General features: G+C 27.7%; 3 protein-coding genes and 1 long non-coding RNA gene across 12 annotated transcripts in view; 2 read left to right on the top strand and 2 right to left on the bottom strand.

Moving 5' to 3' along the window:
- Nucleotides 1-461: 461 nt before the first annotated feature.
- Nucleotides 462-15873, top strand: LOC122512141 (high affinity cAMP-specific and IBMX-insensitive 3',5'-cyclic phosphodiesterase 8). Of its 7 annotated transcripts, none has more exons than XM_043627819.1 (21): nt 462-932; nt 1313-1547; nt 3017-3103; nt 3917-4017; nt 6920-6979; nt 7070-7260; nt 7351-7410; nt 7661-7727; nt 7804-7971; nt 8058-8272; nt 8522-8658; nt 8915-9045; nt 9122-9229; nt 9359-9555; nt 9684-9962; nt 10050-10176; nt 10246-10383; nt 12243-12404; nt 12564-12693; nt 12766-12833; nt 12983-15873. In XM_043627819.1, the coding sequence occupies exons 2-21, from the start codon at nt 1442-1444 to the stop codon at nt 13067-13069; spliced, it is 2619 nt and encodes an 872-aa protein (XP_043483754.1). In that variant the 5' UTR covers nt 462-932; nt 1313-1441; the 3' UTR covers nt 13070-15873. The 7 variants fall into 7 exon arrangements, with proteins under 7 accessions (XP_043483754.1, XP_043483755.1, XP_043483757.1 ...); XM_043627820.1 differs by having other exon boundaries at nt 463-932; nt 3938-4017; XM_043627822.1 differs by having other exon boundaries at nt 468-932; nt 3000-3103; nt 3940-4017.
- Nucleotides 15285-21033, top strand: LOC122512142 (protein lethal(2)essential for life-like). Its single transcript, XM_043627827.1, has 4 exons — nt 15285-15420; nt 16784-17029; nt 19361-19582; nt 20746-21033. The coding sequence occupies exons 2-4, from the start codon at nt 16784-16786 to the stop codon at nt 20869-20871; spliced, it is 594 nt and encodes a 197-aa protein (XP_043483762.1). The 5' UTR covers nt 15285-15420; the 3' UTR covers nt 20872-21033.
- LOC122512143 lies at nt 19699-21581 on the bottom strand. The gene is made up of 3 exons (XR_006302597.1): nt 21423-21581; nt 20440-20530; nt 19699-19743 (listed from the first exon to the last, which is right to left on the bottom strand). It is a non-coding gene; the product is annotated as an uncharacterized LOC122512143 (long non-coding RNA).
- Nucleotides 21582-24215: 2634 nt separating this feature from the next.
- LOC122512160 (aquaporin-like) overlaps nt 24216-27063 on the bottom strand; it is a 151114-nt gene continuing 148266 nt past the window's right edge. The window contains exons 1-6 of one of the 3 annotated variants that reach the window (XM_043627864.1): nt 26828-26846; nt 25770-25945; nt 25548-25691; nt 24940-25170; nt 24785-24865; nt 24216-24467 (exon numbers count right to left, since the gene is read on the bottom strand). In XM_043627864.1, coding sequence (XP_043483799.1) covers nt 24324-24467; nt 24785-24865; nt 24940-25170; nt 25548-25691; nt 25770-25910 — 741 coding nt within the window. In that variant the 5' untranslated portion in view covers nt 25911-25945; nt 26828-26846 and the 3' untranslated portion in view covers nt 24216-24323. Of the gene's footprint in view, nt 24468-24784; nt 24866-24939; nt 25171-25547; nt 25692-25769; nt 25946-26090; nt 26235-26827; nt 26847-27063 lie in introns of those variants that run through there. The other 2 variants (XM_043627862.1, XM_043627863.1) reach the window with 2 other exon arrangements.

Raw genomic sequence — 27063 nt, 5'->3', positions numbered from 1 at the left:
AAAAAAAAATTGATAAGCAAACGAATGAAGCAAATAGCAGCAAGATAAAGCTAAACAAAGATAATAATTTATGTCACACTTGAATCTCAGTGCGAATAAATAGTAGAATCGTCGTTTATTAACTATTAACTAATTTAATTGTATTTATAATTAAATAATTATGTTTCTCTTATTAGTTATATAAGAAGGTTCGTCGTTTATTATTGATTCTATAAACGTATTGAGATTTGACTTTCAATTATAATGAGATTCTCAAGGATATCCTATTGAATCTTTCATTTCGTGTTACTTGAATTTGACCATGATCCTTTTCTCTTTCGTATAGAAAAAAAAAATTTTTTTTTAAATGACCAACCTCTTTTTAAAGCTAAAATATACCCTCAGGGAATTTTAGAAACATTCAATGAAATGCGATTTAAAGTGAATCAGATTGCTCTTATTTAAATTTCATACTAATGTATGAACTACTTTTTATTAACTTCAAATTCTTGCAATTTCATTATTTTTAATATTGATTTTAGTAAAAAAAACTTTTTAGCTAAAAGAAACAGTGTTGATAAGATTTTTTTAAAAGTATTATTAACAATTCTTAGTAGAGTAACTATCGTGCTGAGAATATTATGTGCTGTACGTGCCTTTAAAAATATCCACACTTGTGTGTGTAATAATTTGTAAATATGTTCGAGGACATACACGTAAGAAAAAAACTAATACAATTGCGTTTCTTTGGGCTTGTTAAGCAGCCTCCTCTGTGCCTGAAAGGATCGCTTACTTTAATCAGTAGTCATCCAGCCATTAGATTGTGATTTTATCGAAGGAGATCCCATTCTGCATATGTATATTTTTGTGTAAAAAAAGTTATCGACAAATTGTTGTTTCTGGTTTACCTAAAAGTGTGTTTTTCAAAACAAAAAAATTCAATTTTTTTTTAAGTAAGTTTATTTGAATTACAATTTTTATGTTTTAAAATAAAATATTTTTTCATCAATCGATGTGACGTTTTGCATTATAATTCGAAATGAATTTATTTACAATTGTAATTTATATTAATAAAAAATTAGTGTGATACTCTCGTCAATTAAAAAATTTATAATCACGAAAGATTATTAATTTTACGCGAATATTTAGATAAGATAAGAGAAGTTTCTATGACGTTTCAAGTGTTATAAGAAATGTTTACTAGTTGTATTGAAAAAAAAAATCGAGAAAAATAGAAATCATGTGTTCTCTCATTCATAAATTAGATTATTTTTACTTTTCTCCTGATTGTTATGTTTTTATTTCAAACCAAAATTTGGATTTTGTTTTATAGTCGATTTAAAATTTTTAATGGATTTGAGCAAAACTTCACTATATCAGCTGTAGTAGAATTATCTACTAGTTTTTGTTTCAAAAAATTTTTATCAGTAAATGAAAAGTTTGCTGATAATAATATAATAAAATGGGATGCTCATCGAGTAGCCCATTGGAGAAGATTAAAAATAAAAAAAAAATTCAAAATGTAGAAAGCAGAAATGAGAAATTGCACATTCGATTTGTTGACAGTGGTAAGTTGACATTTTTTATATTTTGATTGTTTTCAACTATTTTTTTTAATAGGTATAACAGATAAATTTGTAGATAATTTTATTTAAAATAACAAGTAAGTTGTTTTTTGAAGAAAAATAAATTCGTACTTTTTATATTCCTTAGGATACTTTTTTCATTATTTACTATTAGTATAAATAAAAATCATTTAATCTTCTCTAAATATTCCCAAGTACCTACCCACATAGCACAATAGTATGAGGTAAGGTTATGTTGAGTACTAATCGTAAGGCTCATAAGGTTACACGATATTGCTGTGGTAGACCTGAGGTGAACTAAAAACTTCCGCCATGGAGGTAAGGTTACATGTTAGGGTGTGGTGACTATATATGATAAGGCCATGGTAACCTTACACGTTAAGGTTGAGGTAACGTTACATGTTAAGGTTGAGGTAAGGTTACATGTTAAGGTTGAGGTAACGTTACATGTTAAGGTTGAGGTAAGGTTACATGTCAAGGCTGAGGTAAGGTAATTATTAAGTTGTAAGGTTGAGGTAAGGTTGTGATAAGTTTACCAGTTATAGAAAATATTGAAAAAATAATTAATAAATAAATATTCAATTAAAATGTTAAGTTTGTTGCTCTTTTCTATTTTGGAAACCTGACATGAAGCAGAAAATTTTGAAAACAAATTTGGGGGGACTGGGATTCGAACCCGGGATCGGCGCGCATAAACCTATCATTCTAACTAACTGAGCTAAGTAGAGAACTGGCAGAAGGAAAATTAATGTTGCCTTTAAGGAGTTAATCATCTTCTTGGTTCACCTTAAAGGCAACATTAATTTTCCTTCTGCCAGTTCTCTACTTAGCTCAGTTAGTTAGAATGATAGGTTTATGCGCGCCGATCCCGGGTTCGAATCCCAGTCCCCCCAAATTTGTTTTCAAAATTTTCTGCTTCATGTCAGGTTTCCAAAATAGAGAAGAGCAACAAACTTAACATTTTAATTGAATATTTATTTATTAATTATTTTTTCAATATTTTCTATAACTGGTAAACTTATCACAACCTTACCTCAACCTTACAACTTAATAATTACCTTACCTCAGCCTTGACATGTAACCTTACCTCAACCTTAACATGTAACGTTACCTCAACCTTAACATGTAACCTTACCTCAACCTTAACATGTAACGTTACCTCAACCTTAACGTGTAAGGTTACCATGGCCTTATCATATATAGTCACCACACCCTAACATGTAACCTTACCTCCATGGCGGAAGTTTTTAGTTCACCTCAGGTCTACCACAGCAATATCGTGTAACCTTATGAGCCTTACGATTAGTACTCAACATAACCTTACCTCATACTATTGTGCTATGTGGGTATATAATTGTGAAATTATGAATTTTTTAAGAAATTTTCTTTTTTGTTTATAAAGAAAGGTTAATTGTAGGCTTCTTTCATTTCCAGATTATCCTTATTTGCAGATGTGTCTGACAATTTCAATGAGCTTGATAGTGAACTTTACAATAATCTACTTGGTCTGAAAAGAAAAATCAAAAGGACTTCAAATGGTTCGTTATACCTATATAATATTTTTTCTCCATTTTTTAATTTAAGTGCACATAAATAATAATCTTCAGTGCGGAAAACACATTATTAACTTCCAAGTTCAATGTTAAATGATAAATGCTCTTTAAAATAAATATTTATGTTTGAAGTTGATAACATATATGTATTCATTATAAAATTTACTAATCATTCTTTATACTCAAATAATAATAAAAGAAATTAAAAATAAATCATTAAAAAACAGGATAATTTCAAACTTTGCGTCTTTTTAAATTTGTCCCGTAAAAATTTGAAACTAAAATTTACTAAAAATAATGGACTTATAATTTTGCAATAACTTTCTTATTACAAGTAGAGCTGCTAAATTATTCTCATCAATTCAACCGACCTAAATTGAGCAGCAGTTATGTTTAGTGGTCAAATGATTCAAATTAAGGTCATCAATTATTTTCTTTTATAAAAGAAATTTTACCATACAACATTATTATTAGTTTGTTTATAAATACAAATAATTGTACCACACAAAATATTTAGAAAATATTCTGTGAATTTTATTATATCACATATATAAACATTGTATTGAAAAAAAACATTATTCTATTTATAAAAAAATTTATTATAATCGATTACTATATTATCAATTAAATATTTGTTTGTATAAAATAATTTTTGTTTTGAGTCAATTCAATGGTGTTTAGCAAAAATACTAAAATCATTTGAATAAAAAAAACTTATTATTCTCAATGTATTCAAAGAGATTTATCAAATTTCCAACATTTGAAAATCAGTAATTTTAATGAAAATATTTTATACAGATTATTCTCTTTGTTTTAAAGAGGCTGATGAAAGTGATATTCAAACAGAGAGCAATGGTTGGGAGGACATTATTGATGAGGATGACTTGGAATGTCCAGTTGTGAGTGAAAAAAAATCCTAATAATTATTTATAATTTCAGTAGTAAAAGTACAGTTGAGTCAGACAGAACACAGTAGAAAATAAAATAAAAAGCTTTAATATCTTTGCATTAGTAGAAAAATCCGGTTTTAGTCAGACCAACTGTTAAGGAAATGTGGTAATAATTTAAGTTTTAAAATACTTTTAATAATGTTAGTTTCATATAAAGAAATTAAGGTGCTGTAATATTTGTTGTGGGTAATTTTAGCCAATGCTAATTTACAATCGTAGACGGTGCCGCCCTCGCCTAGGATAAAATTAGTTGCAGGTAATTTTTATACCTACTGCGGGGTAAAAAATTATATATTTTTCCTGTGTTTTTATAAGTAGTATAAGTCTGTTCTAGGTCAGACAAACTCTTCTCATTTAACCAAAACTTGAATTCCACTGAAAATCAATAAAATTTGACTAAGAATTAGTGACTCTATTCTCACGATTGGAATCAGTGAAATTTCACTGAAAATCAGTAAAAAATTACTTAAATATTAGTCATTTTTCACTAATTGGACAATGAAGAAAAATATTACTGGAAATTTTAGTCACGCATATTGAACTCAAATTTGAATAATCAGTACACAAATGTTCACTAATTTCAATTAGTGTCTTTTTGCTTTTGAATTAGTAAATTTTACTAATAAATCAGTATAAATAACTATTTATTAGTAAAGTTTACTCCTCCTACTAATTTTTTATAAACTTAAAATTCTATATTTAAATTATAGACAAAACAAAATATACAACTTTTAATCTTTCAACTTTCTTTCCATCATTAAATTTTGATAATTGCAAAATTATCATAATAGTTGAATCAATTAATCGATATGTAAATACTAGATAAAAGAGTTTCTTAGAGTTTCAAAGTTGAAAGAAAATAATTTTTCCACTTATTTCTAAAAGTTTGCAATCTTTTTTCAATTTTCTAATTTTCAATTCATGCAAAAATTGTTTTTCCAAACCGCAAGATGGTTTTTTCTTCTAAAACTTGTACAATTTCTTGAAATAGTATAATTTTTTGCTTAGTTTAATAGCATTACATCATTTAATATTCTGCTATATTTTTTTCTGATCATAAAGTTTGTTTTGAAGAATAAAAACATTTCCTACAAAGTCTTCGAATCGGTTATCGAATTAAAAAATTCACATTTAGTTCTGATTCGTGGGAGAATAAGCAGGTGGAGAGGATGAAAAAATTATGTAAATCCACCACAAAGTTTATGAAAAAATTATCGTTTTTTTAAGTAAGGGGTTAAAAGTGAAGGTAAAGGGTAGGTTTTTTTTATTTTTTTAGAAAAAAAAGTTGACTGAACAAATAAAAATGTAGTTAAATATGCGAATGTAGCTTTAATTACTTTCAAAGTTTGAATCAAAGTAATAAATTATAAATTGCATAATGTCTAGAAAATTATAGATACCCCTTCTATTCTTTCATCCCTTCCTAAGAACATTCTATAGTCGTTCTATAGACGATCTCTCCGTGAAGCTCCTGCAAATTTTTCTCCATCTTACCTGTCAAACATTTTTCGAATAATTTCTCCAGTTTCTCCATACTACAATTTTAAGGAATTTAAAGGTACTGAATTTCTGTAATATTTAATTTTTATTTATTTATTTATTTTTCAATTTATTATCAAAAATCTTTGTATAAATTTTTTGTGTAAATTCTATGAGTTTGACAATGATTTACGAAAATAAATAGTTTTATTTTCCAAGTACTTTTTTCGTATTTTCGAATTACTATTTTTTGAGTATTATTGTTTTTATAGCTGTTAACAATAATCTTTCTTGTTAATATTTTTTTAAGAACTATTTTTTCTTCGAATATTGTATTAATGAATGAAAATAAAATATGAATCATGCTAAAAATCTACGACGCTTCAATGTGATAAAGAACAAATGTATAGGCGCTCAAGATCACGATCTTGATATCCAATTATTGTTATTTATCACCGATCATCAGTATCGTTTCAGTCACCTTTTTAACAAGAGTAATAAGTGTTTCTCTTAAATTAAAAGTGAATTAATTAATTCAAGTGAATATTTCTTTCAAATGCTTAAAACTTGAAAGAATTTTAAAAATAAGAATTCTTCCTATTTTTAGAAGATGGCTTCTCTAAAAATAAACAAGTAAATATTTACAACTTTCTGTTATATGCAAAATAGGAAGAGTGATTATTAGTATTACACACTAGTAGGAGTAGTGATATTATAATAAATTTTGAGTTGGAAATAAATTTAACATTACACAATGTTCGTTAATGTTGAATGTGTCATATAAGCAAAAATAAAAATTTTCATTTTGTAAGAAAATGTGCGATACAAAAAGATTAACGCATCCGAAGCTATTTATTTCGGGACCCACCGGAAATGATGACGATTGTGGTCAACAACATTCTTGGGTATCAAGTTTTCTCAGAGTTTTCTGTAGACGCTTGCACGAATGGTTTGCAAACACTGATAATATTCTTGTCAAGGAAACTTCTCCTCCATTATTTTTATCAGGGGTATGTGTAGAAAATTTCAGATATATGTGTAGGTGCGAAAAACTCTAATTCTTCTTTACAACACCTTTAGTTTACTTCCTTATACTTTCAGATACATTGTAAAAATCGTTTTTTATGTTTACATAATAATGTCACGTTGCTATTCTATCGATTAATTAAAAAAATTAAAACATAAGTTAATTAATTAACAGTATATTATGTAAACTACTTTGATTAACATTCGCACAATAATTTGGAATAACTAAATACTTTTTATTTAATTTATTATTATTTATTTATAATATAAAAACACATTTTTCATATATAAAATTTTAAGAGATAAATTATGAAATGAAATTTAAAACAGAAATTTTTTCTTACAGAAGGGACCTCAAGATGTTAATCCTGATTGGCTGACAAGCAATGTACCCAATACCGTCAGGGTACAGTTTTGTAATAATTTAAATAAGAAATAACAAATTTACAAATAAAAGCTTAAAATTTTTCTTTATACAATTATTTATTTGTTCCAGGTTCTATTAGTATTTGGAAAAGATGATCAACAACTAGAAATTCTGGCCTCGGTAGCAGAAAGACTGAATTGGAATGTTTCAATTGCTAAGAATTTAGAAACGGCAGTGCAAATTTTTCAAAATCGATTTCATGATTTAGTTATTATAGATCATAGAGGATCTCGAGATCAAGAAGCTAATGAAATATGCAGGTTGAACAATTTTTCACTATTGTAAAATTTTATAAATTTTCAAAGTACATGAATACTTGATATTATATTTTGACATTTTTTTTAATTCAGAGCTCTCAGAAATACGAAGAGTCATCCCAGTTCTGTCATCTTAGCTTTGGTTAAAAAATCGTAAGTTTTATTATTCGACACTTTTATCTTCGTATGGAAAAATAGTTTTCTGTGAAACAGTGATATGTTTCTGTATATACATTTAAAAAAATTATTCGCTTCAAATAACTGATTGAATTAATAAATTATTTGATTCAAGTAAATATTTATTTGATATTAGACAAGTAAAAATTTGCCTCTGTTCCATTTGAATTTTTATTTCTGTACAAATTAAATTATTTGAGAACTAAAAAATTGCCTTTTTTTGTAGGTTTTTAATGATAGCAGACGAAGAGGAAATTTCCATTTTACGTTTATTAGACGTAGGATTTAGTAGAGTATGTTAAGTTTTCTATATAATAAGCTTAGGGTTAGGATTCGTCAATTCCACCGGTTAAATAATAAATTTTCCAGGCTCTTATGGAATGCTCGCATGATAAAATATTAGTAAATGAACTTTTAGGAATTTATGCCAATGAAATTAAGCCAAAAGCACAACTTGCAGCTGTACATGCTCTATATTTGGCAGTCGATAGATGTAAAGATATGGTTTTCGTCACCAATGAACAACACAATGTTCAGGTAATTGTAATTGTGACTAAAAATCCCAAATTCGTTATCTCTTCTACACTGAAAATTGAAAAAAAAAAAAATTTTTCTTCCGTCAGTTCGCTAATAAAGTTAGTGAAAAATTATTGTCATACAAAATGGAGGAATTGGCTGGAAAAAATATTACCGATGTTATAACATGTGAAAATTTTGCTCTCATGGATCAACAATTGCAGAGGGGTCGTGAATTTGAAGGAAATATGAATTGTAGAAGAAAAACAAATGACACTATTACTGTTAATTGCAGAATTATTCCATATTGTGCATTTGGACGGTAATTTCCCTTTTTTGTTTAATTTTCTGTTTCATTTATCACAATTTTTCGAAGGATACCAAATTGAGACAAAAAACGTATAGGTATCAAAACGTTGCTGATTTATTTATTTTATTATCAAAACATTCATTGCGAAGAACAATTATTAAGTTAACATTCATAAAATATTTATTAATTAAACTCTTCTCTTAATAATGATTGTAAAATTGTTTGATTTATTTGTTTTCTAGTTTTAATTTATTGTTTCAGAAACCCGACACATTATATTTATATTCATGACACATCATATTTATTGGATAGTTTAGGATTAGTTTCCCAACAACCAAGAGGAAGTTTGCAATCCATGCGAAGAGGCTCTTTTGACGTCAAGTCTCTTGGAAGCGACAGTAAAATTAGTTTTATTAATTTTAAATTAATTCCCGCTTTAATCATTTATATGAAAAATAATATTTCATACGAATGAAAGTTGTCATCATAAGAAAATTATTAAATCAATCAATCAATCAATCAATCAATCAATAAATTAATCGATCGATAAATTGAAAAACTATTTGTTTGATAGACAAATATGATTATGATGATGATGATGATTATTTTCATTATTGTTATTATTACTATTATTGTAGTTATTATTGTTATTAGTGCAGAGGAGAGGGAGTTTGGCAAAATTAAACAATTTACCACTTGAAGCACCAATAACAAAAGTCATGAGTCTATTAAATAATGCAATGGCCGAATCAACGAACCCTGAAGTTTCTATGCAAATCGACAAAGTATGCAATATGCGTTTAATACTACTTATTTCCGAATAGGTTTAATAGTCGCTTGACTCTAAAATTTTGATTGCAGGCAATTGAGACACTAAAAAATACCGAATTGTATGCACCAGTTATGCGAGAGGACATAAGAGCAGTTCATGATCCTGTCACTTCTGATTTAATCGGAGCTTTAATATCGGTAATCGTTTCTTTAATATCAAAAATATATTTATCATTATCGAGAAAAGTATTAAATTTAATAATGTTCAGAGATAGCACAGTTTTTCTCAATTTGATACTGTGAGAGTAATGAATAATTATTTTCAAGGCACCTTTGTACAAAGACTCAAGAAGATCATCAAACGATTCCACATGTCGATTGTCAACATTCAAATTATTTAGCCACAGTGCCGTTCGAGCGCAAGCAAAAACTCTTCACGCTCCACGCGAAATTGAACATCTACTTGATTCGAGCTTGGATTGGGAGTTTGATATTTTTAAATTAGAAGCTCTATCTGAAATGAGGTTTGTCCACATATAAAGTTCAATTCATAAATTTCGCTTCCTCAAGCGAAATTATTTTCTTTTCACTTTTTCTTTTAATTTGAAGATACGATACGAATTTTGATACGATAATGTGAATTATATTTCAGGCCATTGGTTTTCCTTGGACTAAGTATTATGAATGAATTTCAAATTCCAGCTGAACTGAATTGCGACGAAAGAACATTGCAAAATTGGTTAACTGTAATTGAAGCGAATTATAGATCGGAAAATAGTTATCACAATTCCTGTCATGCTGCCGATGTTTTACAAGCGACGGCAATTTTTTTGAAATCCAATCGACTCAAACTCATGCTCAATTCGATTGATGTTACGGCAGCTCTTATTGCCGCAACAGCTCACGATATTGATCATCCGGGAAGATCGAGGTAATATTTTTAATATTTTTCAAACTGTCCGAATTTCATTATTTGTTAAATAATTGTAATCTTTTTCGCTGCATTTCTTAATTTCAGTCAGTTTCTCTGTAATTCGAATAATAAACTGGCGATTCTTTACAATGATCTTACGGTTCTTGAATCACATCACGCCTCACTCACGTTTAAATTGACATTGAGTGATGAAAACGTCAACATTTTTCAGGTAAGAAGATTTTGTCCTCGAAATTAAAAATTTTGAGCTTATTTTCAATTGTTTTTGTCAAATTTCTAGAATTTAGAAAGAGAGGAATATAAGATGTTGAGAGCTAATATAATTGATATGATATTAGCGACGGAAATGACTAAGCACTTTGAACATTTGGCTAAATTTGTAAATGTCTGCAGCATCAGAGGAGATATACAGTCAGAGGTAAGATTTTATTATTTGTTCTTAATAATCTTTAACATTTTTTAGCTACTATTTTATCTTCTTTTAATAATGTTTTTAATCATTTTCGTTAAAAAGTAGATATTACAAAAAGTAGAATTACACAGAAAAAAATGCGAATGGTAAAAACAACCACATTTGTGTAGTTAGAAAAAAGTAGTTAAAACTACCATATTCAGCAGCATTTTAACTACACTTCCTCAGTTAGTGGAACCAAAATGAAGTAGTTGGTTTTATGTAGTTAAAATAACTACTTTACGTAGTTGAAATAACTAACAGATGCTTGTAAATGGCTCAACTATAGTGTAGTAGTAAAAACTATTGTTAAAAATAGTTCATTTTACTATTGTGGTAGCAAAAATAACTATTTTGTATTAGTTGCAAACAAAATGAGACTTACTGTTTTTATATAGTAAATACAACCTCTGAAATTTGTTACTTTTATGATTTATGTAGTTAAAACAACTATTTCTTACTAGTTGCAGAGAAAGAAAGAAATTTACTGTTTTCATATAGTAAAATCAATTGTTGAAAATAGTTATTTTTACTATTTATGCAGTTGGAAAGATCATTTTTTTCTACAGAGAAAAAACGTGAGTGGTAAAAACATCCACATATGTGCAGTTAAAAAAATATAGTTAAAACTACCATATTCAGCAGCATTTTAACTAAACTTTCATAGTTAGTGGAACTAAAATTGAATATAGTTGGTTTTATGTAGTTAAAATTACTACTACGGTTATGATTGTGAATAACTCAACAATAGTGCAGTAGTTAAAAGTACTGTTAAAAATAGTTATTTTCGGAATTTCTGTAGTAGAAATATCCATTTCTTGCTATTTGCAAAATAAATTAAAATTTACTGTTCCAAAGAGTAAAAACAACCGCTGGAATTTGTTATTTTTGTGTTTAATATAATGTAGTTAAAAGAACCAATTCTTACTAGCTTTTAATAATTTATCTCTATGGTGGTAAGAAACATTTATTTTTATAACTACAAAAGTCATAAAAGTAACAATTCTTATGTTATTTTTACTATATGAAAATAGTAAGTTTAATTTTTTTATAACTAGTAAAAAGTGGATAATTTTACTACAGAAATTCTGAAAATAACTATTTTCAACAATACTTTTAACTACTGCACTATCGCTGAGTCATTTAAAATCATATGCTGGCTACATTTCAACTAAGTCCTTGAGCTTAAAAAATTAGTTACTGCAACTAAACGGAGTAGTTATTATGACTGAATCGAAGAACGTCCTCAAGAAGAACGTCCTCAAGTACAATGCCAGTCATCGTAGCGTGTGAGCGTGGTTAGGTGGTTAGGTTATCGGTTTGCGAATATTAGGGTCGTGCGTTCAATCCCCGGCGTTTGGGGATTTTTCTCTGTTAGGTGTATAAGAATTTAATATATAAATTATATATGAACAAAAATAGGTAAGAGAAAATATAAAAAAATGGACCTCAATAATAATAAAAAACAAATAAATAATTTCATTTTACTACTTTAAATAGTTAATTTAACTATTTTTTACAGTTGTTACAAGTAAAATTTGTTACGGGCGCCTATAGGAACTATGAAAATTTAGTTACTGCAACTAAATGAAGCAGTTAGTATGACTAACAACAAATAGTTAAGATAACTGTTTTAGTAGTTAAATTTACTGTAAAAATGGTGTTTATTACTACATTTTACAGTTATACTAACTATTCTGTCATAGTTCATTTTACTAAATAATGTTACGGGCGCCTATAGGAACTACAGGAAATAGTAAAAAAGTAGTCAAATTTACCATATTTTTTTTTGTGTATACAGAAAATTACAAATATCTTTTCTTTAGTCTTTTACAGAAATTGATATTGATGCAGTATTGATGCAAACGGAAAATATTACTTTAGTAAAAAGGATAATGATTAAATGTGCCGACGTATCAAATCCAACGAGACCTCTTAAAAATTGCATAGAATGGAGCAGGAGAATAGCAGAAGAGTATTTTTGTCAGGTTTGTTTAACCCTCTAAATTCACAATACAAAAAATTCCTTTTACAAAGAGAAAAAAATGGAATAATAGAAAAAATGGAAAAATAATAATAGCATCATGATTATCATATTCGGAGTAACATTTCTACATTATTTTCTTATAAGAAATTAAAAATTTTAGACTGATGAAGAGAAGAACTTGAAATTACCAGTAGTTATGCCGATGTTTGACAGACAAACGTGTTCTATTCCTAAATCTCAAATAGGCTTTGTGGACTATATTATAACGGACATGATAGAGGCGTGGAGTGGTATGTTGCTAAATACTAATTAAAAATTAAATTTACAACATCTAATTTTATAAACTTTGAAAATTTTGACAGCTTTCATTGACATGCCAGAAATGACTGTCTACATGAGGCAGAATTATGAAAAATGGAAAGAATTTCACGTACGTTTTCTTTTACAGTATCAATTTAGAAAAACGGTATTTTTTTATTCACTATTTGAATGCTAGTCGTAGAACAATAATTAAAATTAAAGAAAACTTGAAATCGACTATTTAAACATTAAGGAGTAGAATATTTATTATACTTACAGGAACAAGGAATATCGACATTACAAGATGTGGAATTATTACAACAATTGCCAGAATTGCAGATTTTTAAACTGCCTCGTAGTCCATAATGTCCTCTCCGTACATTATAAGTTTAGTTAAAATTAAGATAATTATATTAAGTAAAGAAGTTAAGTACATATAATAAAAAGAGCATGTGTAGATTTTTATTTTTATTAAATAATTATTGAAATGTTAATTGTAAAGAAATTATTTATTATGAAGAAAAAGGTATAAGGAATATGGAATAAAAGGAATACAAGGAATATTTTAGGAAACAGGTAAGGAATTGTTATAAAAACACTTAATTGCATCTGCATGTGTAAGATTTTCTTTATTATTTTCACGGATTGTTTTTGCCAATAATTATTAATCAAGCAGTTACATTTGATCAAGTGGTAATTTTTGTTTTTTTTTTCATTTTCCTCGCAATGAAGACTAAATAATACAATAATGGGTGCGAGGACTGCACACAAAAGAAGTATAAATCCAATGTCATCACACTGATTAACCATCAAATAGGTATGTTTTTTATTTTATTAACAAATGTTACTAAGTTACAAATATTCAAAAGTCTAAGAATAGTCCAAACATTTATTTTTGACTACAGTTTTACATTCATATCGAAGAAATACAAAGACAGATAATTTAGACGTTTCATCCAGCATTAAGGAAACATATGCGTATACATTAGATTTAAAGAAATATCATTTTTGTAAGCAAACAGTTTTTTCTGGTATTTTTAGAGGATATTATTATTATCAAAGATGTTATAGACACTTACATCTAGTTATGCACACAAATAATGCCACGCACAATATGACTTATATCTTTAAGGCTAAAGAAAAAATTATTTTTGTTCGTCAAATTTTAATTTTTAATTTTAATTTTAATTTACCTGTATGAATATTCTATATTTTTTTACTTTCAGGGTGGTTATGAGCGTTTTTAGAAAAAAAAAAACCTTTACGAAACCTTTACGTATAGTAAGACCTAATACTAATACCCCACTAGGTACAATTTAAAATCCCTTTTTTAAATTTCTTAATTTTTCTCCTTTCACTGTTAACTTTAAAGTATTAAATTGCAACGAATTGATATCAAAAAGTGGATCAAATCATAATCCTTTTGATACTTTCAAGAAAACTGTGAATTAATGTTAATTAATTTCTCTATCTCCTTGATTCTTAAAAGCTCTTAAAGAGAGATACGAATTTCATAAGTGATAGTGCTGGTAACAATATTATTAACTTTTTAATATATTTTCCAAACGGTGTGTAAAACGGGTGTTAAATATTTAATACACAACACTGCAAAAAAGGAGTTAAAATTTAAATCCCAACAAGTGTTAAAGTTCCTTCCTTTCAGAGTTAAACTATAAAGAGAGTAAAATGTAGGAGTTAAAACTTTACTTCTTTACATGTAAACTTTGTCAGAAGTTGATATAAGCTATAAAGCACTGATATTTAATTTCGAAGGGAGTTAAAGTTTCTCTCCTTTTCTTCAACTCCAGGATAACTAATTTTCTTTTAACTCCGATAACTTTACTAGGTAGCCTTTAACTCCCCGAATTTTTTAGCTGTATATGTATATTCAAAAGTGCGATTTTAATTTTAAACAAATATTATCAAAATTTAAATATATCTAAATATTAAGAGTACATGTAAATATTATATCAACCGAGAAAATGATTTCTTTTAAAACAGTTATAATTTAAATCATGTTGGATCAAATTTTACACTGTTAAATGTAATTGTCAAAATACAAGAATTAAAAATTTTTGGCACTAAACCTTTGTACCTAAAAACGATTTTGATTCGGAACATAATTTTTGTTTTAATTTGACTTTTTTTAATTGAATTTTCTTTAAAATTGAAAACTGAAATTAGAGATATTTAATTTTCAGTCAATGGACAATTTTGAAAAAAGTTAAGATTAAATATTTTGAATCGAATTATTAAAAAAAGATTGTGAAGACAATGAATGAATTCGATAAATTTATTTTAAATCGAAGAAATAAAAAAATCATTTTCTCAATAAGGATAAAAATTTTAGAATAAATATAAAATTAAGTAAATATTTTGTCAAATGTTGCTACATGTAATTTATGTTGCAAATATAGAAGGAAATATTTGAAATTGTTTGCCACTCTTGAGTGCATTCGTTTTGAGTTGGAAAAAATTTCGCGCGACGCAAGAATTTTTGAATACAATAATATCGTCCCCCTAGGCAAGGCAATGTTTGATATTTGACGTGTAAAGATATTTTTGGACTAATAGTAAGCAGAGAAAATTGAAGGCGTCTTAACGCCCCCGTTGCTCAAGTGTGATATTTAAAGCTCGCATATGATATTTTGGTCAGAGTCGAGCTTCAGCCACAAAATCGTAAACTCCTTGGATTAATTCTCACGTTCATTTTAAAAGTACGTATGCGATGAGTGTATTTTCTTTGGATTTTACCTGACAACAACTGTAAATACCTTACTATCTAACTTACTAATGAGTCTCTCCTTAATCATTATAATCCTTCGCGATATGAATTAATCTTCCCTTCCTTTTGATTTCTTTTCCTCCCTTTCCCCATATTGTACTTTTTCAACGTTCCTTAATATTAAACCTTCTTTCTATTTGGTATTATCCTTCCTGATGTTTAGTTATTATAATAATAATACAAATTCATTATCAATATAATAATCCAACTCTAATTTTATAATAATATGCACGCAATTATCAATATATAAAGTTTAATGATATTACTTCTTATTATGTAAACTTTAGGTATTGTAAATTTTATAATCATTATTATTGTAATTATTTAACGATGTAATTATTGTAGTGTTTAGAGTAATTATTATCATTATTGTAAGTGACGACTTTTCCCTAACAAACTCTTTCACTCTTAATGCTAACACTTAAAGAAGATGTTGGAAATCGCGATCTAAAATCAGGCACAACGATGGATAACTGCAGGGCTTCTATAGAATTTTACTGCACATCATGTCTTGATGTTCTGCTTCCTTACCTTACAGTAATTTTCAAACTCTGACCCCAAAATATGAATATTTATTCAAATGTGATACTTGAAAAATGATTTTAATATAAATAATTTTGATAGGTTTAGGAGCAAAGAGCAATCATTCTAGGTAAATCTATCTTCATTATCAACTATCTAAAATTTATCAGTTCGTGAGGAAATTTTTAGGAAAATAATTTTTTGTTTCTCAAGGAAATATATCAAGTATCTTTAGTAAAGCGATGTTAACAGGTCGTAAAGTTTAATTTATATTTAAATCTCATAACGAATTGTGCATTAATTCGGTATAGTTAGATATGAAGCAAGAGGGCAAATATTCTAAACATAACTTCAAGTTTAGAATGCAGACTATGATAAGATTCTAAGAAGCTATACGCACGAAAAAATTAATATTGATCGGATTCGAATTAAGTAGGTTTTTAAGATTAAATATGCGATTTTTGAATTATGTTAATCTTAGAAGATTTTATTTTCTTATTAACTCGTTTCGATAATTTTTGGAAGAACTGTTTTTTTATTATTATTAATCAGTGACGTATAAGTATTTAAAAGATTATCTTAAAAATACGAAGCATATAGAAGCAATCGACTCCCTGGAGTTATTTCACTCCCCGAAAACATTAAATCCTTTAATAGTCATATAACTCTTCATTGTCATTTAAATCACTACACAATCTCTACTTTATTTGTCTTATAATTATTAATAAACCCTCGAAATATACAACTCATCGTGTGTTTTATTTGAATTTCAGATGTCAACGGTTCCGCTAATGTATCGCGACTGGTGGGACGATTTGGACAGACCCAACAGACTGTTGGATCAGTATTTTGGCAGCGGTCTTAATCGAGATGATCTTTTCTCGTCATTTTCCAATTTGGGTTTAATGAGACCGCGCTCGGTGATTGGAAACACGTCCTATTATCGACCCTGGAGAACCGTGGCTCGTCAGACTTCCGGAGGTGCAAGCACCATTCAGACTGACAAAGATAGATTCCAGGTAATAATTCTATAATTTTCAAATATTGATTCACTTAACGATTTGGATGGTCGTGTGGCAAGCAAGCAAGCAAGCAAGACAATGACCACAATTAAAAAACATTGCATTCCTTGGGGACAAAGTGATTTCTTTAAACAATGCCCATATTTATTATTTAGACGAAATCTGACGATTGTCGAAAATCCACTCCCGTTGATGGTCCACTCACGTCTTTCTTAAAATACCGGAATTATTCTGACATTTTGAAAAAGACGCGGGCTGACACAATCGACTTTTTCTACTTAAGAAACCCCTTTAGCAATTAGTTTTGCTCCACAAGAAAGAATAACTTAATGTGAATAATTTATTTCTTTCAAATTACATCATTTTGTCATTTAGGAAAATCACAGGCGAGATTCTCTGGCTTGTTATCGCTTTTTTGAAAGTTTTAATTTCCTTGAAATAATTCTAAAATCAGACAACGGCTATTTCATGATTCTTTCTCTAAAGAATCATGAAATAGTCGTTGTTCGCTTTTTGATTAAATTTAAAGACTTTTCAAGTATTTACAGCTAAAGAAAAGTTGAACAGTCGTAAGTTACACTTGTTTCTTCAGGAACTTTGTTTTTTAATTAAAATTGAATTACTAAAAGATTATTTTACTTTCAAAACAAGAAAATAAAACCAGTAGTAAAGTTAAAGAAGCAATGAAAAAAGTTTAAATGAAGGGAAAATTAATTCCGAAAAATCGAAAGGAAAAAAATTACAAATTTGAAAAATTTACAATTAAGTGTCGGATTAAAAATAGACGAACAAACGATAGAAATGCTTATAGACTAGATGTCAGCAAACGCTATTTATAAACCTTACAATCTAATAAATTACTTAATAATTTCTTATTAAAGAAATGTTCTTTAAAACTGGATAAAACGACTTTGAAACACACACTCAGTTAATTTGAAACGCTTCCTTAGATTTATCGGACAAAATATTTAAAAAACTGTTTGTAACTCAGTAACTCGATTTTACATACAACTTTAGTAAACTTTTATTTTCTATTTCGCAAACTTGTATAAAATTGTGCTTTCAACTTTAGGCAAAACCCTGTCAGAAAAAAATTTTAATCTCTAAATGTCCTTTACACACGGTCGTATTCGTAAAACATTATAAAAAGAAAAAAATCAACTAATATTAAAAAGAAAAAAAAATTCAAAAAAAAAAAAATTCAAAAAAAAGTCTTAAAAAAGAATCAAAATCAAATAAATATTCAAAAAAATACGGACTTTGTAGAAATCTGAAACTTTAAATAGCCGAAAAAATACTACGTGGCTCGTGATTTAAAAAGCCACGAACGAACCTCCGAATAAACATTCTCTAATTTTTTCTTCAAATCAATTTTTTTCAACTTATTTGTTTCATTATTTGAAAATGTAAGTAACGCATTTTTTCGGCGATCATTTATATTATGTGGAAGAAAGTCGAACAGGAAAGTAAACAAATGATTTTAACTCTATAGATTATTTTTTACAAATCACAGCACGATTCGTAAACGTAGAGAAAATTTTAAGGGTTAGTTTAAATTCTAGAAAATTTTCAGCTCAGTCTTCTCAATATAAAGGGTTCAAACAACAGTGTTAGGAAACTATGTTTTTTGAACCGAATTCTGGTGCTTAGAAGCACATCTGCCGCGCCCCTTTTGAAGGGGGCGCGTTCTGAAGTACTCTCACCACCGGGTTGTATCCAATTTAAAAAAATAAATACTTTACAGCCTCAACAATAGAAACATATACATACAAAGGTTATAAATAGATTTCTGTATATACAAAATAAAGCCGCTCGATAAAGAAGTTTCAATTCTACTTTTTCTTAATAATAAGAAACAAGGTGATACATTCTTATTCAAGAGAATTTTTTCCCAAAATCAAAGGAATAAAAAAAAGATCACCTACTTGCATGCATCCACGCTTTTACGAGAAAGTATCACACAAGTAGGTATTCGTACCTACTACATCTTTCCGGTTTGATTTGTAAACGAGTGAAAAAGAAACATCATTTCTTTAATTACATGAAAGATTTTATCAATTTTTACATATTTATTATTGGTACGAATTGTTTTCGAAAAAGTCTAAAATGAAATTATCATTTTTCTCAAATTTATAAAAAAAATAGAAAACCTCAAGTCGGAAATCCGAGCAGGCGAAAATTGCCCGCCTTTCTTTCGCACTTCTCTATCGGCGGTGATAATTCTTTTTCAATGATTCATAAATTGTTGATTAAAATAAATAGTTGTAATAATGTTTGTAACAATAGAGATGTGAAGTACCGTTAAATCCTGATGTTTTCCATCTGTAGGTGATCTTGGATGTTCAGCAATTCTCTCCGGAGGAGATCACGGTGAAGACTCGGGACAATTTTGTTATTGTTGAGGCCAAACACGAGGAGAAGCAGGATGAACACGGATTTATCAGCAGACACTTTATCAGGAGATACGTTCTGCCAACGACCCACGATGTGATGCAGATCACCTCTAGCCTTTCCTCGGACGGTGTTTTAACAATATCCGCACCCCAAAAGGTAGACGGGAATTTTTTATTTTAGACCCATCAAAAAGGTCAATTCGTGATGAATCACGAAGAGACCAGTTTGTCCTCCTCTTCCAGTTCGCTTGGTCTTGATCTTTCTATCTTTTGCTTAGAGAGATTGATGTTGATGATGATAAATCATACTTTACAGCTCTAAAACATAAGAAAAAAATGTTAATTATCACTAACAATGATGCATTATTTTTCTGCAGAAAAACGAATCTTTTCGTTTTTTGTCTCAATTTGTGATATCTTTAGAAAATCTGTATAAGTGTTTTCAATTGAGTCCAAGGGTATAGTTTTAGAAAAATTAAATTTTAAAAAATTTTAACTAAAAATTCTGAATAAGTTAGTTTTTCGAAAAAATTTTTATTCACATTTTCTTGAAATTAGTTGTATTTTTAAATATATATTTGATTGAAATTTTCAAATTATTCGAAATTTTATGAAATTGTCTTGTAAACAAGTAGATTTTAGAAAAATTTTCATTTTTAATCAACTTTTGTTTAAAAAATTGAATTTTTTAAATAACTGTTTTTTTAAAAATTGAATTTTTAAATATATATTTGATTGAAATTTTCAAATTATTCGAAATTTTATGAAATTGTCTTGTAAACAAGTAGATTTTAGAAAAATTTTCATTTTTAATCAACTTTTGTTTAAAAAATATAAAAAATAATTGAATTTGATAAGAATTTTAATTCAAATTTTTAGAAATAATTTTGTAGTAGGTAGTACCTAGCAATTCTTGTAAATTGTTGAATTTCAAAGGATTCAAATCCTTTGAATTTTTTTGAAAAATAATTTCTTTTATTTTTTAAATATTTATTTTCTAAATTAATTTCTCACCTATTGCTGCTGACCTTCTTCAATTCATTTGAAAAAACAAATCCAGGTGAGATGCATATGGATTGTTCAAGACCAATCCCCGGAGGGTGTTCTATAAAAAATAATTTAATTTCTAACTCTTGTTTTAATATTAAAATAAAAAAGTAATCATTCTACCCAATGTTTAATATTTAAAAAAAGTAATTGTTTATCAGTCATTGTAAATCAAATATTAATATTTAAAAAATAAAAAAAATTTTCCTTTAAACGCAACGACTTTATAATAAAATTCCGAATGGTTTTCTTGATAATTAAAACTTGTTTCAGACAGTGACACCCACTGGAACGGAAAGGCTCATCGACATTGTGAAAACAGGCACACCGGCAGAGAAAAAAGAAGAAAAACAAGAACAAAAGCGAGAAGAAACAAAAATTACGACCGAATTCACATAAATCTTGGAAAAAACCAAAAATATATTTATAAACTTTTTACTATACGTACGTTTTACACAAAAAATAATATTATTAAAATTTATTAAACTCGAATTATTTTTACGCAGAAAATTAAAGTTGCAATGTAATATGTTATGCAATACACTGTAATTGAATTTTGAATCTTGTTAATTTTTTTAAAGCACCTTATGAAAACAAACTATTTTTCGGTATTTAATGATTTAAAAAATTATCATTAAAATTTTTAAAAAGTTGTTTTTTTATTTACAAATCGTTTAAGAAAATATAAAAATTGTATTCCGACGGCAGGACGGGTGAAGAACACTTTCTATAAATTTATTGAAATCAAAGTTTATATAGGTATTCGAAAATTCGACTCCTATAAATCAAAGATTAACTTCTGTATTTAATAACTTCGGTAGCATTAAAATAGGATTAAAAATTAAAATAAGGCTTTAAATAATTACTTATTACATGAAATTAGTTTGAAAAAAAAGTACAAAGTTGAAGGAAAAAGTACGAAATTTGGAATTTAGAAAAATGTTACATACGGTTGCACTCCTCACACGTCTTCACTGTCTACATTTTGTTGTTGTTAAACAGCTTTCAAAATTGACACATATACGTGGGAGGATGTTTGAAAAAAAACTGAATTTGCAGATCTGAATGCGACGAAGTTGTTTATACGAATACGCCGGGCGCCGGCGAGCGGCACGCTTATATAGCCTTTTGCATCGCAGTTTCCAGAACATTCGAGATCACTCACTCGAACTGCGCATAATTTTCAAAAACCATTTAATAAACCCCTAGGCCTAAAAAGAGTGCAATCATCTCCTCGGACATGACAACTGTCATCATATTCTTCCTTTTTTCAGCTGAAAACAATATGTTTTTTGCATTTTTCACGTTAAAAACAAGAAAACTTGCAGTATTGATCGTGAAGAGAGCGGACGGGATTTCTGGCACGTTCGCCAGGTCCCCCATCCCCATCGCATACCCCGACTGAATCGACTTCCCCACCCGGCAGCCATTGTTGATGTGCTGGAAATTAACGGCCAGGGACATGAGAGAGATGAGGAGAAAAAATTAACCCAGGAGAAAAAGAGAGGTCGGAATATTATGCGCAGTACTTCCTTTCGAAGGTTTTGGGGATTTCGTCATTCAAGGTCAAAGTTGGAGAGAACTGCGTAGAATTATTGCGTTTTAGGACTTTTTTCCTTTTTTCCTTTTTTTCATTTAAAAGACGGTTAGCATTTGCAAGAGGTAATTTATACTGCAAGCTGGTGCAAGTCTGCGCCACTTCAATATTCAGTGCATCTGACCTAGCGTCAAGTTTAACGGCCTTTTTATAATAACGATTAAAACAAAGTAACTCGGCTCTTTTTTTAGAAAATCATTAAATTCAGTTTGAAATAATGAAAAGAAAACATCAAATATTGTTGAAAGAATTATTTTCATATTGTAAAGTAAAATTATAAAATTTCATTTAGTGCACCTTTGCATTTCTAATTATTAAAGAGCATAAACCATGTTCTCGAGTCGTTTATAACAAATAGACAGATGTAGGATGGTATAGGTATACATTCACATAATTGAGTTTATTTAAGTATAACTTATGAATTTGCCAACTTGGAATTTTTAGAATTATTTTTTAAAACATTTCACTTCAGTTTTGAACGTTTAAATCAACGAAATTTATTTATTTCTTCTTTAAATTTAAAATTTTATTGCAATACTATTGCGTCTCGTATTAAAAACAAATAAATTATATAAAGATTTTAAATCTTAAATTTTGTTTTTGCTTCTTATATAACAATCAGTAATTCTTCTTTCTAAAGAGAGTCTCAATCAGTTATTTTTAACTTTAAATACACGTTTTTTTCTTTTTAAATAGAGATAAGTAAAGAAATTATTTCTGTCTTTAAGTTTGAATAAATGACAATAAGTTTTTGATAAAATATTTCTCTTCATAATAATACTCTTTGAAAAACATGAGCAACCTAATTAGACTTTATCGAATACTAAAAATAAAGCAGAATAATGAAAAATATAGGTAAGTATAGACTACTATAAAAATAGAACAGCACTTTCTCTTTAAGGGATGGAAAAATTAACTAAAAATTTCTGCATTTTAAAATTAAAAAATAACACTATTTATTAATTTTAATATATATAATGTGATTTGGCACGTAATTCAAAAGTCTAGTAAAAAGTAATACGTATGTGTATCGGCAGACTCCTGAGACTTCCATATTGCATAATATTCGGAAATTCACAAACGTATATGTATATGTATATAATACTGAAACGTTTGTACTGTACGTATACTGTATTATTTTTAAAAAACTTACATGAATAATTATTTACATTTTATTATATAATAAATGTATATTTTATATCACAGTTTTTATAAGTTTTTATAAATTGAAACAATATGTAAAAAAATACAGTAAATTTTACTTTAAATCAAAACCAAGTCAACGATTATTAACAACTATTTAATTAACTTAGTTACGAACTAACTAACTTACTAACCAACTTAACTTAATTTCTAATTTAATTTCTAATTTCTAATTTTTTTAGTTACTTTCTACGTTACTAAGTTAGTTAGTCAGTTAGTAAGATAGTTAGTAAGTCAATAAGTTAATAAGTTAGTAAGTTAATTAAGTTATTAGTAATTAAGTTTGTAAGTTAGTAAGTAAGTTAATAAGTTAATAAATTAGTAAGTAAATTAAGTTTGTAAGTTAGTCAGAAAGTTAGTTAGTAAGTTAGTTATTTAGTTAATAAGTTAGTTAGTAACTAAGTTAAGTAAATTATTTAGTAAGTAAGTTAATTAGTAATTAAGTTTGTAAGTTAGTTAAAAAGTTAGTAAACTAGTTAGTAAGTTGGTTAGAAAGTTAGTAAGCTACTTAGTAAGTTAGTTAGCTATTTCGTTAGTTAGTAAGTTAGTTACTAACTAACTATTATCCCTGGTGAAGCTAAATTCGTCGAATTTTGACAAATCGTTGACTTGGTGTTTAATTTAAAGTAAAATTTCATTCATAGTTAAAAATAACACCAAAATGGATCATTTTAATCCTTTCTGGTGTTAATTTAATCCTAGAGAGATTAAACTGTTGTAGATTATTTTAATTCATTCCGGTGTTATTTTAACATTTCACGATTTACCGTGTAATTGTTGCGATGTAACGTTTTGAGACGTTTGAGAAATTAAGACAAAAAACGGATCAAAACGTTGTGTCGCAACAATTTTGATGTACGTTTTTTTTTTTTTTTAACACTGTTTATTTAATAAAAATCAAATAACTTAAATAAGACTAAATTAATAAATCATAAATGCACAATTTTCTTTATAAAATGTAATTATATACATAAAAATATTGTAGATGTAAATATAAGTGTTGACATATATTTTTCAAAATAAAACATTAGTTACATTTTTATTTAAAATTTTAAAATATTTCATCGCAGATCTTCCTCTCTACACTATCAGCAGATAAAGAATCTTCTTTGGTTTCTTTTGTTGGAACTCCAAACAGCGTTTTATAGGTGTAAGTTCCAAGAAGTGCTCCAAAACACGGACCAACCCAATATACCTGATATAAAAAATTAGTGTAGTTAGAAAATAAAATTTCAAAATTGCACTATAAGAAATTCGCAATATTGTGTATGAAATAAACTTTATAGTTTTCTACTAAAAATAACTTTGTTTTGAAAACCTTTTGCTCGAGTAGATAGGGTTGGCATGTCAAGACAACATTACAACATTCACTTGCATTACTAAGTAATAAATGTAGATTTTCTTAAGTAATTAATGTTGTTTTGTCAATAAATTACAATAATAATCTTAAAATTTAGTTCTATTGGGACAAATATTTATTTATTTTCATTTCTTTTAAATTTAGTAATTTACCCAGTGATCAGCCCATGAATTTTGAAATAAAGCTGGAGCAAAAGTTCTCGCCGGGTTCATGGAGCAACCAGTGTAGGGTGACTGTAATCATAAGAATAATTTGAGATAAAATTTTGCAACTATTAAAATTACAATTAAAACACAATAATGCTTACTGCTGCAAAAGAAATAGCAGCCACAGAGAAACCGAATCTCAAAGCTGTTGAATCAGTCGTATGAGCACATCTGGGGTCCCAGGTTGCACAGGCTCCCAATAAAATGCATCCAGTGCAAAGGGTTTCGATTAAAATTGCTTGTGGAATAGATATTTCTGAATGTATTACAGTTACACAAAATGGATTGTTTTTGCCTTGTCCATCGTCCAACAACATGTATGGAGTAACAACCTAATACAAATGTTATGTTATGAGTAATTAAGTATTCAATAGTAATTTCTATTAATTTATTAGTAAAATTTAGTAATTCAAAAGCAAAAAATCGGTCACTAATTCAAATTAGTAAACATTTGTTTACTAATTTATTTAGAGAGTATACATTTGTAGAATAAACGTCATAAATCACTAAAAATTTTACCTCATAAATGAGTGTATTAGCTCATGTTTAAACAACAAGAGTTACGTCATTTTAAATCAGAAGAATGCAAACGCACAAGTTTATCAGATATGATATAGATTAATTACTAACTTTTAACAATTTCTTATTAATTTATATTCTTTGGCACGTGTATATAATATATATATATAAAAATGATCAAAAAAATTACCATTAACATTCCATAGCCAATTATAGCTCCAATAAATTGCGCTACAGCGTATAATAGTCCTGTTGGAATGGATTTAAGTCCCAAAATAACAGCTCCAATTGTGACAGCGGGATTTAGATGAGCTCCACTTATGTGACCGAGCATCTGAATTGAATTATAATCAAGTTTAGTAATTAACGTATCTAGTTTATTTAAATCTATAATAATTATAAAATAACGTACCATAATAATGAGATTCACAGTGAGACCAAAAGTAAGAGCACTTTGCATTGGGGGAGGGGGCGACGAGCCCAATGTCCCAATACATCCCATACATCCTAGAAAAATTAAAATTGCCGTCCCTAAAATTTCAGCAAAACACATAGTCAACGTTCCTTGATTCAGTTTCCATACTGAGGCTGTAATGAACAAATTTTTTAATTCACTATCTTCAATTAGGGCTGATTAAATATTTCAATAATTGAAATATTAAAAAATTAACACAATTTTTAAAATATTAAAAATTTTAAAAACAAATTTTTATTAAAATCCAAATTTTCTCACTTCGCATGATAGAAGATTGCTATTTTATTAATAATTTTCTACTAGTTATAAATCAACTTGCTTTGTGTAAATAATTTAATTACTTGTTACTTTGTTATCATCTAAGGAAAATAGACTGACCATAATCTTTCTACTAGATTTAAAAAATCCCTTATCATTTAGTGCTACCTGCTTTTCTATATTTTTATATTTTTAATAATAATACTAATGATAATAATGATATAATAATAATGATAATAATAATTATAATAATAATGATAATAATAATAAAACAAATTTAAATGTGTGAAAATGCTGCTCTCATTAATTGTTAAGCAAAATAAAAATAATGTGAAAAATTACCACAAAAAAATTTTGAGTTAAAAAACATTTTTGTTTCGACACAGTTATGAGTTTAAAAAACTGAAAAAAATATAAAACAATCATTCAATTTATATACGAAAAGCGAAGGTCAATGAACTTTTCGCAAAACAAAAGAATCAATTATTGAGATAATATTTATTATAAAAATTTAATAATATAAAATGAGATGAAATCTGATATTACTGGAAATAAGATAATAAAATAAGAAAAAAATTGTATTTATATAGTATAGAGAATTTTTTTGTGCTAATTATAATTAATTCATTAATAAACAAAAATGATTAATGATTGTAATTGTATTTTAGAAGTTTTTATATAGTTATTCTTTTCTTTTATGAAAGGACAGAGTCCTATCGAAAAGTGACATTTAAGACCTTTTTCTTGTGCCGTTTTGTATTTCGATGTCTCTCTGAGTTCAAATTAAATTATAATTCACTTTGAATTTTATAAATGTAATTAATAGATGATAATTTATATTTTGTTTATCTTCTGAACAGATCACAACACCTGGTAATGGCGTGATATACATTTGTATTAGCCAACGCATGCCCTGTGCATGGAATTTAAAGTCATCATCATTCTGAATAGATCATATAAATTTTATGTCAAC

Source organism: Leptopilina heterotoma, unplaced genomic scaffold (assembly GCF_015476425.1).
Source record: "Leptopilina heterotoma isolate Lh14 unplaced genomic scaffold, ASM1547642v1 Lhet_95, whole genome shotgun sequence".
NCBI lineage: Eukaryota > Metazoa > Arthropoda > Insecta > Hymenoptera > Figitidae > Leptopilina > Leptopilina heterotoma.
This window is presented reverse-complemented; position numbering and strand designations above follow the sequence as displayed.

What these genes read in the sequence shown, in the direction of transcription:
- LOC122512141 (XM_043627819.1), top strand. Translation starts at nt 1,442, where the DNA reads ATGGGATGCTCATCGAGTAGCCCATTGGAGAAGATTAAAAATAAAAAA. An exon ending in TTAGCTTTGGTTAAAAAATC is followed by an intron (nt 7,411 to 7,660) that starts GTAAGTTTTATT and finishes CTTTTTTTGTAG; the next exon opens with GTTTTTAATGATAGCAGACG. An exon ending in GATCATCCGGGAAGATCGAG is followed by an intron (nt 9,963 to 10,049) that starts GTAATATTTTTA and finishes TCTTAATTTCAG; the next exon opens with TCAGTTTCTCTGTAATTCGA.
- LOC122512142 (XM_043627827.1), top strand. Translation starts at nt 16,784, where the DNA reads ATGTCAACGGTTCCGCTAATGTATCGCGACTGGTGGGACGATTTGGAC. An exon ending in CTGACAAAGATAGATTCCAG is followed by an intron (nt 17,030 to 19,360) that starts GTAATAATTCTA and finishes TTCCATCTGTAG; the next exon opens with GTGATCTTGGATGTTCAGCA. An exon ending in CAATATCCGCACCCCAAAAG is followed by an intron (nt 19,583 to 20,745) that starts GTAGACGGGAAT and finishes AACTTGTTTCAG; the next exon opens with ACAGTGACACCCACTGGAAC.